General features: G+C 41.2%; 1 protein-coding gene across 1 annotated transcript in view; it reads right to left on the bottom strand.

Annotated features, from left to right (window-relative positions):
* Positions 1-390: 390 nt before the first annotated feature.
* CRYZL1 (crystallin zeta like 1) overlaps positions 391-14,800 on the bottom strand; it is a 248,371-nt gene continuing 233,961 nt past the window's right edge. Inside the window, exons 13-14 of the mRNA XM_053705957.1 lie at positions 4,561-4,607; positions 391-729 (exon numbers count right to left, since the gene is read on the bottom strand). Coding sequence (XP_053561932.1) covers positions 630-729; positions 4,561-4,607 — 147 coding nt within the window. The 3' untranslated portion in view covers positions 391-629. The remainder of the gene's footprint in view (positions 730-4,560; positions 4,608-14,800) is intronic.

Here is a 14,800-nt window from a genome sequence, read left to right as displayed (position 1 = left end):
AGTCTATTGGGGAACACATTAACGTATTTGCGATATTCTAAGTTTTTTGGGGGGGGGGTTTGTTCTTGAAACTTTTTACTTTCAACTTGCAATATGCACACTACCTGACGCGTGTAAAAAGCTTACTTCTAGCGAAGTTAACGCACAAGTGGGAGCGCAAATTTGCACTCCGCTAGTAATCTAGTCCTTAAAGAGATGATTCAAAATTGGAAATGTACAGTTTAAATAAACCAACTTAAAATGATGCAACTGCAAAACAAATCAGAATATACTGTACAGAAAAACTACAAGCACTTCCCAGGGATTTTGATAGTAACATTTTTTTTTTCTTTAAAAATGTTCTGTAATTAAAGAATCAAAGAGACACTAACTGAGAAAAAGACATGTGAATACCACAAATAATATATCTTTATTTTAATTTTGTACAGATTAAGTTCACGGAAGACATCATTACCATTAGATGGCCTGAGTAGGTCTGGAAAGGTCACCTCTGGCTGAAAACACGTCATTCTGATAAGTAATAATTCCTTTTCAGCTCTCAATAAAATCTGTCACCATGACCATTAACAAATATGTGCTGTCTGGAATTACATCTCTAAGAGAGTAGAATATTACATTCAATCCAGACCTCACAATTGAACAACTTGTCTCTTTCTCGTTTCTTTCTTCTGAACCATTTCCATGACAACTTTGGCTTCGTACAATGGAACAGGTTCATCCAACTGAGGCCTAAAAAAAGTAAAGTTTAATACAAACATTCAATGTGTGAACAAGAAGACAGACAAAAGTTTTTGAAGAACAATCCTCACTACTTGCTGCAGAATATTTATTTATGAATAATACTAAACTGTAAAATGAATTACATTTTTTTTTAAAGGCAAATTCTAAAATGTTCAGTTTGCCTTTTTATTATGGTCACTTTAGATTGCCTCACTTTTTAGTACTTGCCATCTGTAAATTGCATGAGAATGATGAACTAAAGAATATACCTAAGCCGTTCATACAAGTTTATAATAGGTTTTTTAGTTATGCCCTTTATCATGTGCAGTCCAAAGGGTTATACATGTTGTGTACAGATCATTAAAGGGACAATGTACTAAGGCAAAGTAGCTGAATGGATGCTAAAAGAACAAGCTTTTCAATGAGCTGGGCTTTCCCCCCCACTAGCAGTGGGAGGTAGATTTCTACTGCTGTGTCTACAGACAAAACTGAAGTATTAAACTTTGCAGTATAGGCAGCAGTTTTAACAGTCAAAAGAAGCTATTTCAAATGAGAAAATGTAATACACTTAAAATGTCACTTATCTCAGTGCCAGGAAAATTATTGTACAGTACCAAAACATTCCAGTATTAAAAGAGATATTTACCTTATTTTTATTTATGCAAATTTAAAAAAATTAAGCACTGTATGGCAAACTATCGGAATTATAATTATTTTTTTAAGTATTTAAAGGGATACTAAACCCAATTTTTTTATTTCATGAGTTCAGATAGAGCATGAGATTTTAAGAACCTTTCTAATTTACTCCTATTATCAATTTTTCTTTGGTCTCATGCTATCTTGATTTGAAAAAGCAGTACTGTAAGCTTTAGAGCCAGACCATTTTTTGTTCAGCACATGGGTAGCACTTGCTGATTTGTGGCTAAATGTAGTAAACCAATCAGCAGCTCTACCAAGGTGCTGAACTAAAAAATGGGCCGGCTCCTAACCTTTTATTACTGCTTTTTCAAATCAAGATAACATGAGAACAAAGAAAAATTGATAATAGGAGTAAATTAGAACGTTGCTTAAAATTGCATGCTCTATCTGAATCATGAAAGAAAAAATGAGGGGTTAGTATCCCTTTAACTGTATTTTACAAACAGTTGCAGGGTTTTGAACATTTAAAGGCAGAGAAAGGAAAACACCATTTGGGACAGTGTGTAATATGTTGTATTTTCAGGAAAACAGCAGTAGACTTTAAAGGGACAGTCTACTCCAGAATTTGTATTGTTTAAAAAGATAGATAATCCATGTATTACCCATACCCCAGTTTTGTACAACCAAAACAGTTATATTAATATACTTTTTAGCTCTGTGATCACCTTGTATCTAAAGATATGCCCGCTTTTTTCAGTTCTTTTGACAGACTTGCATTTTAGCCAATGAGTGCTGACTCCTAGGTAACTCCACAGGAGTGAGCACAATGTTATCTATATGGCCCACTGTCTGTGAAAAACTGTCAAAATGCATTCAGATAAGAGGTGACCTTCAAGAGCTTAAACTTTAGCATATGAACCTCCTAGGTTTAGCTTTCAACTAAGAATACCAAGAGAACAAAGCAAATTTGATGCTAAAAATAAATTGGAATGTTTTAAATTGAATGCCCTATCTGAATCATGAAAGTTTAATTCTGACTAGACTGTCCCTTTAAGTATACAGTGTTCACTCAAAGAAGGAAAATAACAAGTTACAGAGGTAAATGACAGGATAAACAGACAAGGTAATTAAAGTATTTTTTTTAATATGTTAATTTTAGGGTGTATTTAATTTTATTTAAAGCTCCTTTAGATCAAGGGCGCCATATTTTTTTTCAAGGAAAGTCAGTCACTAATGGTGGCGTAATGTGGGGGTCACATTAAATTGTACTTACATTAATGCTGAACATAATGCCTCAAAATAAAATTAGAGAATGTGTTTGTCAAACATAGGAAGTCAGTTACTTTTAATTATGACTGTATCTAAAAACATTCTGGATTACAAATGATAATTAAAGGGACACTGAACCCACATGATTCAGATAGAGCATGCAATTTTAAGCAATTTTCTAATTTACTCCTATTATCAAATTTTCTTCATTCTCTTGGTATCTTTATTTGAAATGCAAGAATGTAAGTTTAGATGCCGGCCCATTTTTTGTGAACAACCTGGGTTGTTCTTGCTGATTGGTGGATATATTCATCCACCAATAAAAAATAAGTGCTTTCCAGAGTCCTGAAACAAAAAAAAAGCTTCGATGCCTTCTTTTTAAAGATAGCAAGAGAACGAAGAAAAATTGATAATAGGAGTAAATAAGAAAGTTGTTTAAAATTGCATGCTCTATCTGAATCACAAAAGAAAAAAAATGAGTTCAGTGTCCCTTTAAAAGAATACTTTTATTGCAAACTGATCTGCTTTAAGATTTTGTTTTAAAGCCAAAATTAGGTATTTCTGAGTATGTGTGTGTGTAATATATATATATATATATATATATATATATATATACACACACACACACACACAGTATATATAACTTAAGAGACCACTGAAAAATTATCAGTTTCTCTAGTTTTACTATTTATAGGTATGTGTTTGAGTAAAATGAACATTTTTATTTTATTCTATATACTGACATAATTTATCCCAAATTCTAAATAAAAATATTGTCATTTAGGGCATTTATTTTGCGGAAAATGACAAATGGTCAAAATAACAAATTGGAATTTGGGAGAAATGCTGTCAGTAGTTTAAAGGAATAAAACAAAAATGTTAATTTTACTCAAACAGATACCTATAAATAGTAAAACCAAATAAACATAATTTTGCAGTGGTGTCTTAATTTTTTTTTCCTGAGCAATATATAAAGTCTTTAAGTCTTTTGGGGTAAACATTTACCAGCTTATAATACTGGATGGGAGTAATTATTTTACTTGATTTGCTCCAGTTGGTTCAGGTTCTTTGGGTGGTGGTTATGAACTCCAATTCTTAAATAATGCCACAGATCATCAAAATGATTGAGATCAGGACTAAAATGGCTCAAGAACAGAAATGTGACTATCTTACAGCGACCTAGTCAAAGTTCCTTTTACCCTGTGCTTGGAATCATTGTTCTGCTGAAATGTGAACTATCTCCCATACTACGGCTTTTTAGGAGAATGTGCGCGGTAAGCGTTTCAGGTGTTTTCCATCAGTGAGAGGAATCTTAGTGACACGCTTCTCTTTTTCCTGCCTTCCCATTGGGTACTTGGTACCTGATGCTTTCGTTGTCTTGGATACGGGGGGGGGAAACATTCTTTGGCCCTGTTAGGTTTAAATTCCGGTCTGAGCCCTGGCTTGTTGCTGAGTTATTCTGCCTGTTTAGCTGCATAACTAAGCATTTGTATCTACTCCTGTTCCCTTTTCCCTACTATTGGATCTCCTGGTTTTGACCTTTGGCCTGACTCTCGTATATGATACCTTCTGCCTGGATTGACCCATATTATTCTCACTACGCCTTTTTGGATCTTCCCTATCTGTATCTTGCCTTGTATTTACTTGCTCTTTGCCATAGGGTTTCACCTCCTGCACACAGGGTAGCCCTGCTCCCTGACATGCACAAACCAATGGAGGGGGTGGATTTGGCCTATGGGAGGTAGTTTGGGCAGCTTTGCTTTAGATCTTAATAAATACTTCTTTGTGCACTAACCAGTGCAGCTTTATTTCACTTTACAGGAAAAGGCCACAGTTGTTTTATTTAATCCAGGTATGCACAGAAAATTGCTCTAATATTATGCAATGCTATTTTTATCAGAATTCCATATACACTGCATGCTATTACATTACCTGAATATTCCAGTAGACAGCTTTTCCATGACATCCTTTAGAATATGTGAGATGTATGTTAAGGTCACAATGGATAAGAAGGTTGTAGCATTGCAAATCTAACAGCCTTTTTCTTTCTATTGATCCTATTCATGAAAAGATGGCAGCTGCTGTTCACCTTCTAGAAATGTAAAATTAAATTCTAATGCAAAAATGACTTTCTCTAATTAGTTAAAGCACATATTTTTTTTACATTAGTGACCAAGCTGGCTATCTCCTGCTCTCGAGATGCCTATGTGTTTAACCTCTTTGGGGGATTAAATGAATAGTTATCTAAAATCACTAATTAATAAATTAGAGCATGTAATTTCTAAATTAGAATGTTCCTTTAAATAAATGTAGTTGTCTGTCATTTAAAAACAGAATTTATGTTTACCTGATAAATTACTTTCTCCAACGGTGTGTCCGGTCCACGGCGTCATCCTTACTTGTGGGATATTCTCTTCCCCAACAGGAAATGGCAAAGAGCCCAGCAAAGCTGGTCACATGATCCCTCCTAGGCTCCGCCTTCCCCAGTCATTCGACCGACGTAAAGGAGGAATATTTGCATAGGAGAAATCATATGATACCGTGGTGACTGTAGTTAAAGAGAATAAATTATCAGACCTGATTAAAAAACCAGGGCGGGCCGTGGACCGGACACACCGTTGGAGAAAGTAATTTATCAGGTAAACATAAATTCTGTTTTCTCCAACATTGGTGTGTCCGGTCCACGGCGTCATCCTTACTTGTGGGAACCAATACCAAAGCTTTAGGACACGGATGAAGGGAGGGAGCAAATCAGGTCACCTAGATGGAAGGCACCACGGCTTGCAAAACCTTTCTCCCAAAAATAGCCTCAGAAGAAGCAAAAGTATCAAATTTGTAAAATTTAGTAAAAGTGTGCAGTGAAGACCAAGTCGCTGCCTTACATATCTGATCAACAGAAGCCTCGTTCTTGAAGGCCCATGTGGAAGCCACAGCCCTAGTGGAATGAGCTGTGATTCTTTCAGGAGGCTGCCGTCCGGCAGTCTCGTAAGCCAATCTGATGATGCTTTTAATCCAAAAAGAGAGAGAGGTAGAAGTTGCTTTTTGACCTCTCCTTTTACCAGAATAAACAACAAACAAGGAAGATGTTTGTCTAAAATCCTTTGTAGCATCTAAATAGAATTTTAGAGCACGAACTACATCTAAATTGTGCAACAAACGTTCCTTCTTTGAAACTGGATTCGGACACAAAGAAGGCACGACTATCTCCTGGTTAATGTTTTTGTTAGAAACAACTTTCGGAAGAAAACCAGGTTTAGTACGCAGAACCACCTTATCTGCATGGAACACCAGATAAGGAGGAGAACACTGCAGAGCAGATAATTCTGAAACTCTTCTAGCAGAAGAAATTGCAACCAAAAACAAAACTTTCCAAGATAATAACTTAATATCAACGGAATGTAAGGGTTCAAACGGAACCCCCTGAAGAACTGAAAGAACTAAATTGAGACTCCAAGGAGGAGTCAAAGGTTTGTAAACAGGCTTGATTCTAACCAGAGCCTGAACAAAGGCTTGAACATCTGGCACAGCTGCCAGCTTTTTGTGAAGTAACACAGACAAGGCAGAAATCTGTCCTTTCAAAGAACTTGCAGATAATCCTTTCTCCAAACCCTCTTGAAGAAAGGATAGAATCTTAGGAATTTTTATCTTGTCCCAAGGGAATCCTTTAGATTCACACCAACAGATATATTTTTTCCATATTTTGTGGTAGATTTTTCTAGTTACAGGCTTTCTGGCCTGAACAAGAGTATCAATGACAGAATCTGAGAACCCTCGCTTTGATAAGATCAAGCGTTCAATCTCCAAGCAGTCAGTTGGAGTGAGACCAGATTCGGATGTTCGAACGGACCTTGAACAAGAAGGTCTCGTCTCAAAGGTAGCTTCCATGGTGGAGCCGATGACATATTCACCAGGTCTGCATACCAAGTCCTGCGTGGCCACGCAGGAGCTATCAAGATCACCGATGCCCTCTCCTGATTGATCCTGGCTACCAGCCTGGGGATGAGAGAAAACGGCGGGAATACATAAGCTAGTTTGAAGGTCCAAGGTGCTACTAGTGCATCTACTAGAGTCGCCTTGGGATCCCTGGATCTGGACCCGTAGCAAGGAACCTTGAAGTTCTGACGAGAGGGCATCAGATCCATGTCTGGAATGCCCCACAATTGAGTGATTTGGGCAAAGATTTCCGGATGGAGTTCCCACTCCCCCGGATGAAATGTCTGACGACTCAAAAAATCCCCTTCCCAGTTTTCCACTCCTGGAATGTGGATTGCAGACAAGTGGCAGGAGTGAGTCTCCGCCCATTGAATGATTTTGGTCACTTCTTCCATCGCCAGGGAACTCCTTGTTCCCCCCTGATGGTTGATGTACGCAACAGTCGTCATGTTGTCTGATTGAAACCGTATGAACTTGGTCTTTGCTAGCTGAGGCCAAGCCTTGAGAGCATTGAGTATCGCTCTCAGTTCCAGAATATTTATCGGGAGAATATATTCTTCCCGAGACCAAAGACCCTGCGCTTTCAGGGGTCCCCAGACCGTGCCCCAGCCCACCAGACTGGCGTCGGTCGTGACAATGACCCACTCTGGTCTGCGGAAGCTCATCCCCTGTGACAGGTTGTCCAGGGACAGCCACCAACTGAGTGAATCTCTGGTCCTCTGATCTACTTGTATCGTCGGAGACAAGTCTGTATAGTCCCCATTCCACTGACTGAGCATGCACAGTTGTAATGGTCTTAGATGAATTTGCGCAAAAGGAACTATGAGTTTAGAAGTTTTGATTTTCTGGTCTCTGTCAGAAAAATCCTCATTTCTAAGGAGTCTATTATTGTTCCCAAGAAGGGAACCCTTGTTGACTGAGATAGAGAACTTTTTTCTACGTTCACTTTCCACCCGTGAGATCTGAGAAAGGCCAGGACAATGTCCGTGTGAGCCTTTGCTTGTGGAAGGGACGACGCTTGAATCAGTATGTCGTCCAAGTAAGGTACTACTGCAATGCCCCTTGGTCTTAGCACCGCTAGAAGGGACCCTAGTACCTTTGTGAAAATTCTTGGAGCAGTGGCTAATCTGAACGGGAGTGCCACAAACTGGTAATGCTTGTCCAGAAATGCGAACTTTAGGAACCGATGATGTTCCTTGTGGATAGGAATATGTAGATACGCATCCTTTAAATCCACCGTGGTCATGAATTGGCCTTCCTGGATGGAAGGAAGAATTGTTCGAATGGTTTCCATTTTGAACGATGGAACCTTGAGAAACTTGTTTAGGATCTTGAGATCTAAGATTGGTCTGAATGTTCCCTCTTTTTTGGGAACTACGAACAGATTGGAGTAGAACCCCATCCCTAGTTCTCCTAATGGAACAGGATGAATCACTCCCATTTTTAACAGGTCTTCTACACAATGTAAGAATGCCTGTCTTTTTATGTGGTCTGAAGACAATTGAGACCTGTGGAACCTCCCCCTTGGGGGAAGCCCCTTGAATTCCAGAAGATAACCTTGGGAGACTATTTCTAGCGCCCAAGGATCCAGAACATCTCTTGCCCAAGCCTGAGCGAAGAGAGAGAGTCTGCCCCCCACCAGATCCGGTCCCGGATCGGGGGCCAACATCTCATGCTGTCTTGGTAGCAGTGGCAGGTTTCTTGGCCTGCTTACCTTTGTTCCAGCCTTGCATTGGCCTCCAGGCTGGCTTGGCTTGAGAAGTATTACCCTCTTGCTTAGAGGACGTAGCACTTGGGGCTGGTCCGTTTCTGCGAAAGGGACGAAAATTAGGTTTATTTTTGGCCTTGAAAGACCTATCCTGAGGAATGGCGTGGCCCTTGCCCCCAGTGATATCGGAAATAATCTCTTTCAAGTCAGGGCCAAACAGCGTTTTCCCCTTGAAAGGAATGTTAAGCAATTTGTTCTTGGAAGACGCATCCGCTGACCAAGATTTTAGCCAAAGCGCTCTGCGCGCCACAATAGCAAAACCAGAATTTTTCGCCGCTAACCTAGCCAATTGCAAAGTGGCGTCTAGGGTGAAAGAATTAGCCAATTTGAGAGCATGAATTCTGTCCATAATCTCCTCATAAGAAGAATCTTTATTGAGCGCCTTTTCTAGTTCATCGAACCAGAAACACGCTGCTGTAGTGACAGGAACAATGCATGAAATTGGTTGTAGAAGGTAACCTTGCTGAACAAACATCTTTTTAAGCAAACCCTCTAATTTTTTATCCATAGGATCTTTGAAAGCACAACTATCTTCTATGGGTATAGTGGTGCGTTTGTTTAGAGTAGAAACCGCCCCCTCGACCTTGGGGACTGTCTGCCATAAGTCCTTTCTGGGGTCGACCATAGGAAACAATTTCTTAAATATGGGGGGAGGGACGAAAGGTATACCGGGCCTTTCCCATTCTTTATTTACAATGTCCGCCACCCGCTTGGGTATAGGAAAAGCTTCGGGGGGCCCCGGGACCTCTAGGAACTTGTCCATTTTACATAATTTCTCTGGAATTACCAAATTCTCACAATCATCCAGAGTAGATAACACCTCCTTAAGCAGAGCGCGGAGATGTTCCAATTTAAATTTAAATGTAATCACATCAGGTTCAGCTTGTTGAGAAATTTTCCCTGAATCTGAAATTTCTCCCTCAGACAAAACCTCCCTGGCCCCCTCAGACTGGTGTAGGGGCACTTCAGAACCAATATCATCAGCGTCCTCATGCTCTTCAGTATTTTCTAAAACAGAGCAGTCGCGCTTTCGCTGATAAGTGGGCATTTTGGCTAAAATGTTTTTGATAGAATTATCCATTACAGCCGTTAATTGTTGCATAGTAAGGAGTATTGGCGCACTAGATGTACTAGGGGCCTCCTGTGTGGGCAAGACTGGTGCAGACGAAGGAGGGGATGATGCAGTACCATGCTTACTCCCCTCACTTGAGTTATCATCTTGGGCATCATTTTCTCTAAATTTTGTGTCACATAAATCACATCTATTTAAATGAGAAGGAACCTTGGCTTCCCCACATACAGAACACAGTCTATCTGGTAGTTCAGACATGTTAAACAGGCATAAACTTGATAACAAAGTACAAAAAACGTTTTAAAATAAAACCGTTACTGTCAATTTAAATTTTAAACTGAACACACTTTATTACTGCAAATGTGAAAAAGTATGAAGGAATTGTTCAAAATTCACCAAAATTTCACCACAGTGTCTTAAAGCCTTAAAAGTATTGCACACCAAATTTGGAAGCTTTAACCCTTAAAATAACGGAACCGGAGCCGTTTTTATATTTAACCCCTTTACAGTCCCTGGTATCTGCTTTGCTGAGACCCAACCAAGCCCAAAGGGGAATACGATACCAAATGACGCCTTCAGAAAGTCTTTTCTATGTATCAGAGCTCCTCACACATGCATCTGCATGTCATGCTTCCCAAAAACAAGTGCGCAATAGAGGCGCGAAAATGAGACTCTGCCTATGATTAGGGAAAGCCCCTAGAGAATAAGGTGTCCAATACAGTGCCTGCCGGTTATTTTACATAATTCCCAAGATTAAAATAATTCCTCAAGGCTATGAAGTATAAAATATGCTTATATATAAATCGTTTTAGCCCAGAAAATGTCTACAGTCTTAAAAGCCCTTGTGAAGCCCTTTTTTTTCTTTATGTAATAAAAATGGCTTACCAGATCCCATAGGGAAAATGACAGCTTCCAGCATTACATCGTCTTGTTAGAAATGTGTCATACCTCAAGCAGCAAAAGTCTGCTCACTGTTTCCCCCAACTGAAGTTAATTCCTCTCAACAGTCCTGTGTGGAAACAGCCATCGATTTTAGTAACGGTTGCTAAAATCATTTTCCTCTTACAAACAGAAATCTTCATCTCTTTTCTGTTTCAGAGTAAATAGTACATACCAGCACTATTTTAAAATAACAAACTCTTGATTGAATAATAAAAACTACAGTTAAACACCAAGAAACTCTAAGCCATCTCCGTGGAGATGTTGCCTGTACAACAGCAAAGAGAATGACTGGGGAAGGCGGAGCCTAGGAGGGATCATGTGACCAGCTTTGCTGGGCTCTTTGCCATTTCCTGTTGGGGAAGAGAATATCCCACAAGTAAGGATGACGCCGTGGACCGGACACACCTATGTTGGAGAAATTACATTTCATTAAATACAGTAGAATAGCACTTACTATGAAGTAGTTATTTTCTGAGAAATTTTAAAGATTGCTTCCATTTCCCTAGCCATTGTATTATGTGACAGCCATCAGCCAATCAAAGACTCGTATACATAAACACTGTGTACCAATTTGTTGCTTATTAGAATCGATTCAATTATAGCCATCATTTGGTTTATCACCCAGTCTGCACTACTTTTAGCTGAGTCAGCTGTATCATGAGCACATTTAGGGGCATATTTATCACGCTAAAGACTGCTGCTCCATAACCTGTCTGCCTGCTCTGAGGCGGCGGACAGAAATCAACCTGATCGAATACGATCGGGTTGATTGACACCCCCTGCTAGTGACCGTGAATCTGCAGGGGGCGGCATTGCACCAGCAGTTCACAAGAACTGCTGGTGCAATGATAAATGCTGAGAGCATACGCTGTCGGCATTTATCGATGTGCAGCGGACATGATCCGATCATGTCCGCTCGCACCATAATAAATAGGCCCCTTAGTGTTTTCAAACAATTGTTAGGAAAAAACATAATTTATGCTTACCTGATAAATTCCTTTCTTCTGTTGTGTGATCAGTCCACGGGTCATCATTACTTCTGGGATATTATCTGCTCCCCTACAGGAAGTGCAAGAGGATTCACCCAGCAGAGTTGCTATATAGCTCCTCCCCTCTACGTCACCTCCAGTCATTCGACCAAAGACCAACGAGAAAGGAGAAGCCCAGGGTGTAGTGGTGACTGGATTATAATTTAAAAAATATTTACCTGCCTTAAAAACAGGGCGGGCCGTGGACTGATCACACAACAGAAGAAAGGAATTTATCAGGTAAGCATAAATTATGTTTTCTTCTGTTATGTGTGATCAGTCCACGGGTCATCATTACTTCTGGGATACCAATACCAAAGCAAAAGTACACGGATGACGGGAGGGATAGGCAGGCTCATTATACAGAAGGAACCACTGCCTGAAGAACCTTTCTCCCAAAAATAGCCTCCGAAGAAGCAAAAGTGTCAAATTTGTAAAATTTGGAAAAAGTATGAAGCGAAGACCAAGTTGCAGCCTTGCAAATCTGTTCAACAGAGGCCTCATTCTTAAAGGCCCAAGTGGAAGCCACAGCTCTAGTAGAATGAGCTGTAATTCTTTCAGGAGGCTGCTGTCCAGCAGTCTCATAGGCTAAACGAATTATGCTACGAAGCCAGAAGGAGAGAGAGGTAGCCGAAGCCTTATGACCTCTCCTCTGACCAGAGTACAATTTCCAAGCAGTCAGCTTCAGAGAAGTTAGATTTTGATGTTTGAATGGACCCTGTATCAGAAGGTCCTGTCTTAGAGGTAGAGACCAAGGCGGACAGGATGACATGTCCACTAGATCTGCATACCAAGTCCTGCGTGGCCATGCAGGTGCTATTAGAATCACTGATGCTCTCTCCTGTTTGATTTTGGCAATCAATCGAGGAAGCAGCGGGAAGGGTGGAAACACATAAGCCATCCTGAAGTTCCAAGGTGCTGTCAAAGCATCTATCAGAACCGCTTCCGGATCCCTGGATCTGGATCCGTAGCGAGGAAGTTTGGCGTTCTGGCGAGACGCCATGAGATCTATCTCTGGTTTGCCCCAACGTCGAAGTATTTGGGCAAAGACCTCCGGATGAAGTTCCCACTCCCCCGGATGAAAAGTCTGGCGACTCAAGAAATCCGCCTCCCAGTTCTCCACTCCCGGGATGTGGATTGCTGACAGGTGGCAAGAGTGAGACTCTGCCCAGCGAAATATCTTTGATACTTCCATCATTGCTAGGGAGCTTCTTGTCCCTCCCTGATGGTTGATGTAAGCTACAGTCGTGATGTTGTCCGACTGAAACCTGATGAACCCCCGAGTTTTTAACTGGGGCCAAACTAGAAGGGCATTGAGAACTGCTCTCAATTCCAGAATGTTTATTGGCAGGAGACTTTCCTCCTGACTCCATTGTCCCTGAGCCTTCAGAGAATTCCAGACAGCGCCCCAACCTAGTAGGCTGGCGTCTGTTGTTACAATTGTCCAGTCCGGCCTGCTGAATGGCATCCCCCTGGACAGATGTGGCCGAGAAAGCCACCATAGAAGAGAGTTTCTGGTCTCTTGATCCAGATTCAGAGTGGGGGACAAATCTGAGTAATCCCCATTCCACTGACTCAGCATGCACAATTGCAGCGGTCTGAGATGTAGGCGTGCAAAGGGTACTATGTCCATTGCTGCTACCATTAAGCCGATCACCTCCATGCATTGAGCTACTGACGGGAGTTGAATGGAATGAAGGATACGGCATGCATTTAGAAGCTTTGTTAATCTGTCTTCTGTCAGATAGATCTTCATTTCTACAGAATCTATAAGAGTCCCCAAGAATGGAACTCTTGTGAGAGGCAAGAGAGAACTCTTCTTTTCGTTCACTTTCCATCCATGCGACCTTAGAAATGCCAGAACTAACTCTGTATGAGACTTGGCAGTTTGAAAGCTTGAAGCTTGTATCAGAATGTCGTCTAGGTACGGAGCTACCGAAATTCCTCGCGGTCTTAGTACCGCCAGAAGGGCACCCAGAACCTTTGTGAAGATTCTTGGAGCCGTAGCCAATCCGAATGGAAGGGCTACAAACTGGTAATGCCTGTTTAAGAAGGCAAACCTTAGATACCGGTAATGATCTTTGTGAATCGGTATGTGAAGGTAAGCATCCTTTAAATCCACTGTGGTCATGTACTGACCCTTTTGGATCATGGGTAAGATTGTCCGAATAGTTTCCATTTTGAGCGATGGAATTCTTAGGAATTTGTTTAGGATCTTTAAATCCAAGATTGGCCTGAAAGTTCCCTCTTTTTTGGGAACCACAAACAGGTTTGAGTAAAACCCTTGTCCTTGTTCCGACCGCGGAACCGGATGGATCACTCCCATTAATAATAGATCTTGTACACAGCATAGAAACGCGTCTTTCTTTATTTGGTTTGTTGACAACCTTGACAGATGAAATCTCCCTCTTGGGGGAGAGAATTTGAAGTCTAGAAGGTATCCCTGAGATATGATCTCTAGCGCCCAGGGATCCTGGACATCTCTTGCCCAAGCCTGGGCGAAGAGAGAGAGTCTGCCCCCCACTAGATCCGGTCCCGGATCGGGGGCCCTCGGTTCATGCTGTCTTAGGGGCAGCAGCAGGTTTCCTGGCCTGCTTGCCCTTATTCCAGGACTGGTTAGGTTTCCAGCCTTGTCTGTAACGAGCAACAGCTCCTTCCTGTTTTGGTGCAGTGGAAGTTGATGCTGTTCCTGTTTTGAAATTCCGAAAGGGACGAAAATTAGACTGTCTAGCCTTAGCTTTGGCTTTGTCTTGAGGTAGAGCGTGGCCCTTACCTCCTGTAATGTCAGCAATAATTTCTTTCAAACCGGGCCCAAATAAAGTTTGCCCCTTGAAAGGTATATTAAGTAATTTGGACTTAGAAGTTACATCAGCCGACCAGGATTTTAGCCACAGCGCCCTACGTGCCTGAATGGCGAATCCTGAATTCTTAGCCGTAAGTTTGGTTAAATGTACTACGGCCTCCGAAATGAATGAATTAGCTAGTTTAAGGACTCTAAGCCTGTCCGTAATGTCGTCCAGCGTAGCTGAACTAAGGTTCTCTTCCAGAGACTCAATCCAAAATGCTGCCGCAGCCGTAATCGGCGCGATGCATGCAAGGGGTTGCAATATAAAACCTTGTTGAACAAACATTTTCTTAAGGTAACCCTCTAATTTTTTATCCATAGGATCTGAAAAAGCACAGCTATCCTCCACCGGGATAGTGGTGCGCTTAGCTAAAGTAGAAACTGCTCCCTCCACCTTAGGGACCGTCTGCCATAAGTCCCGTGTGGTGGCGTCTATTGGAAACATCTTTCTAAATATTGGAGGGGGTGAGAACGGCACACCGGGTCTATCCCACTCCTTAGTAACAATTTCAGTTAATCTCTTAGGTATAGGAAAAACGTCAGTACTCGCCGGTACCCGCAAAGTATTTATCCAACCTACACAT

Source organism: Bombina bombina, chromosome 3 (genome assembly GCF_027579735.1).
Source record: "Bombina bombina isolate aBomBom1 chromosome 3, aBomBom1.pri, whole genome shotgun sequence".
In the NCBI taxonomy this organism is placed as follows: domain Eukaryota; kingdom Metazoa; phylum Chordata; class Amphibia; order Anura; family Bombinatoridae; genus Bombina; species Bombina bombina.
Note: the sequence above shows the minus strand (reverse complement) of the source record. Positions and strands in the feature narration are given on the sequence as shown.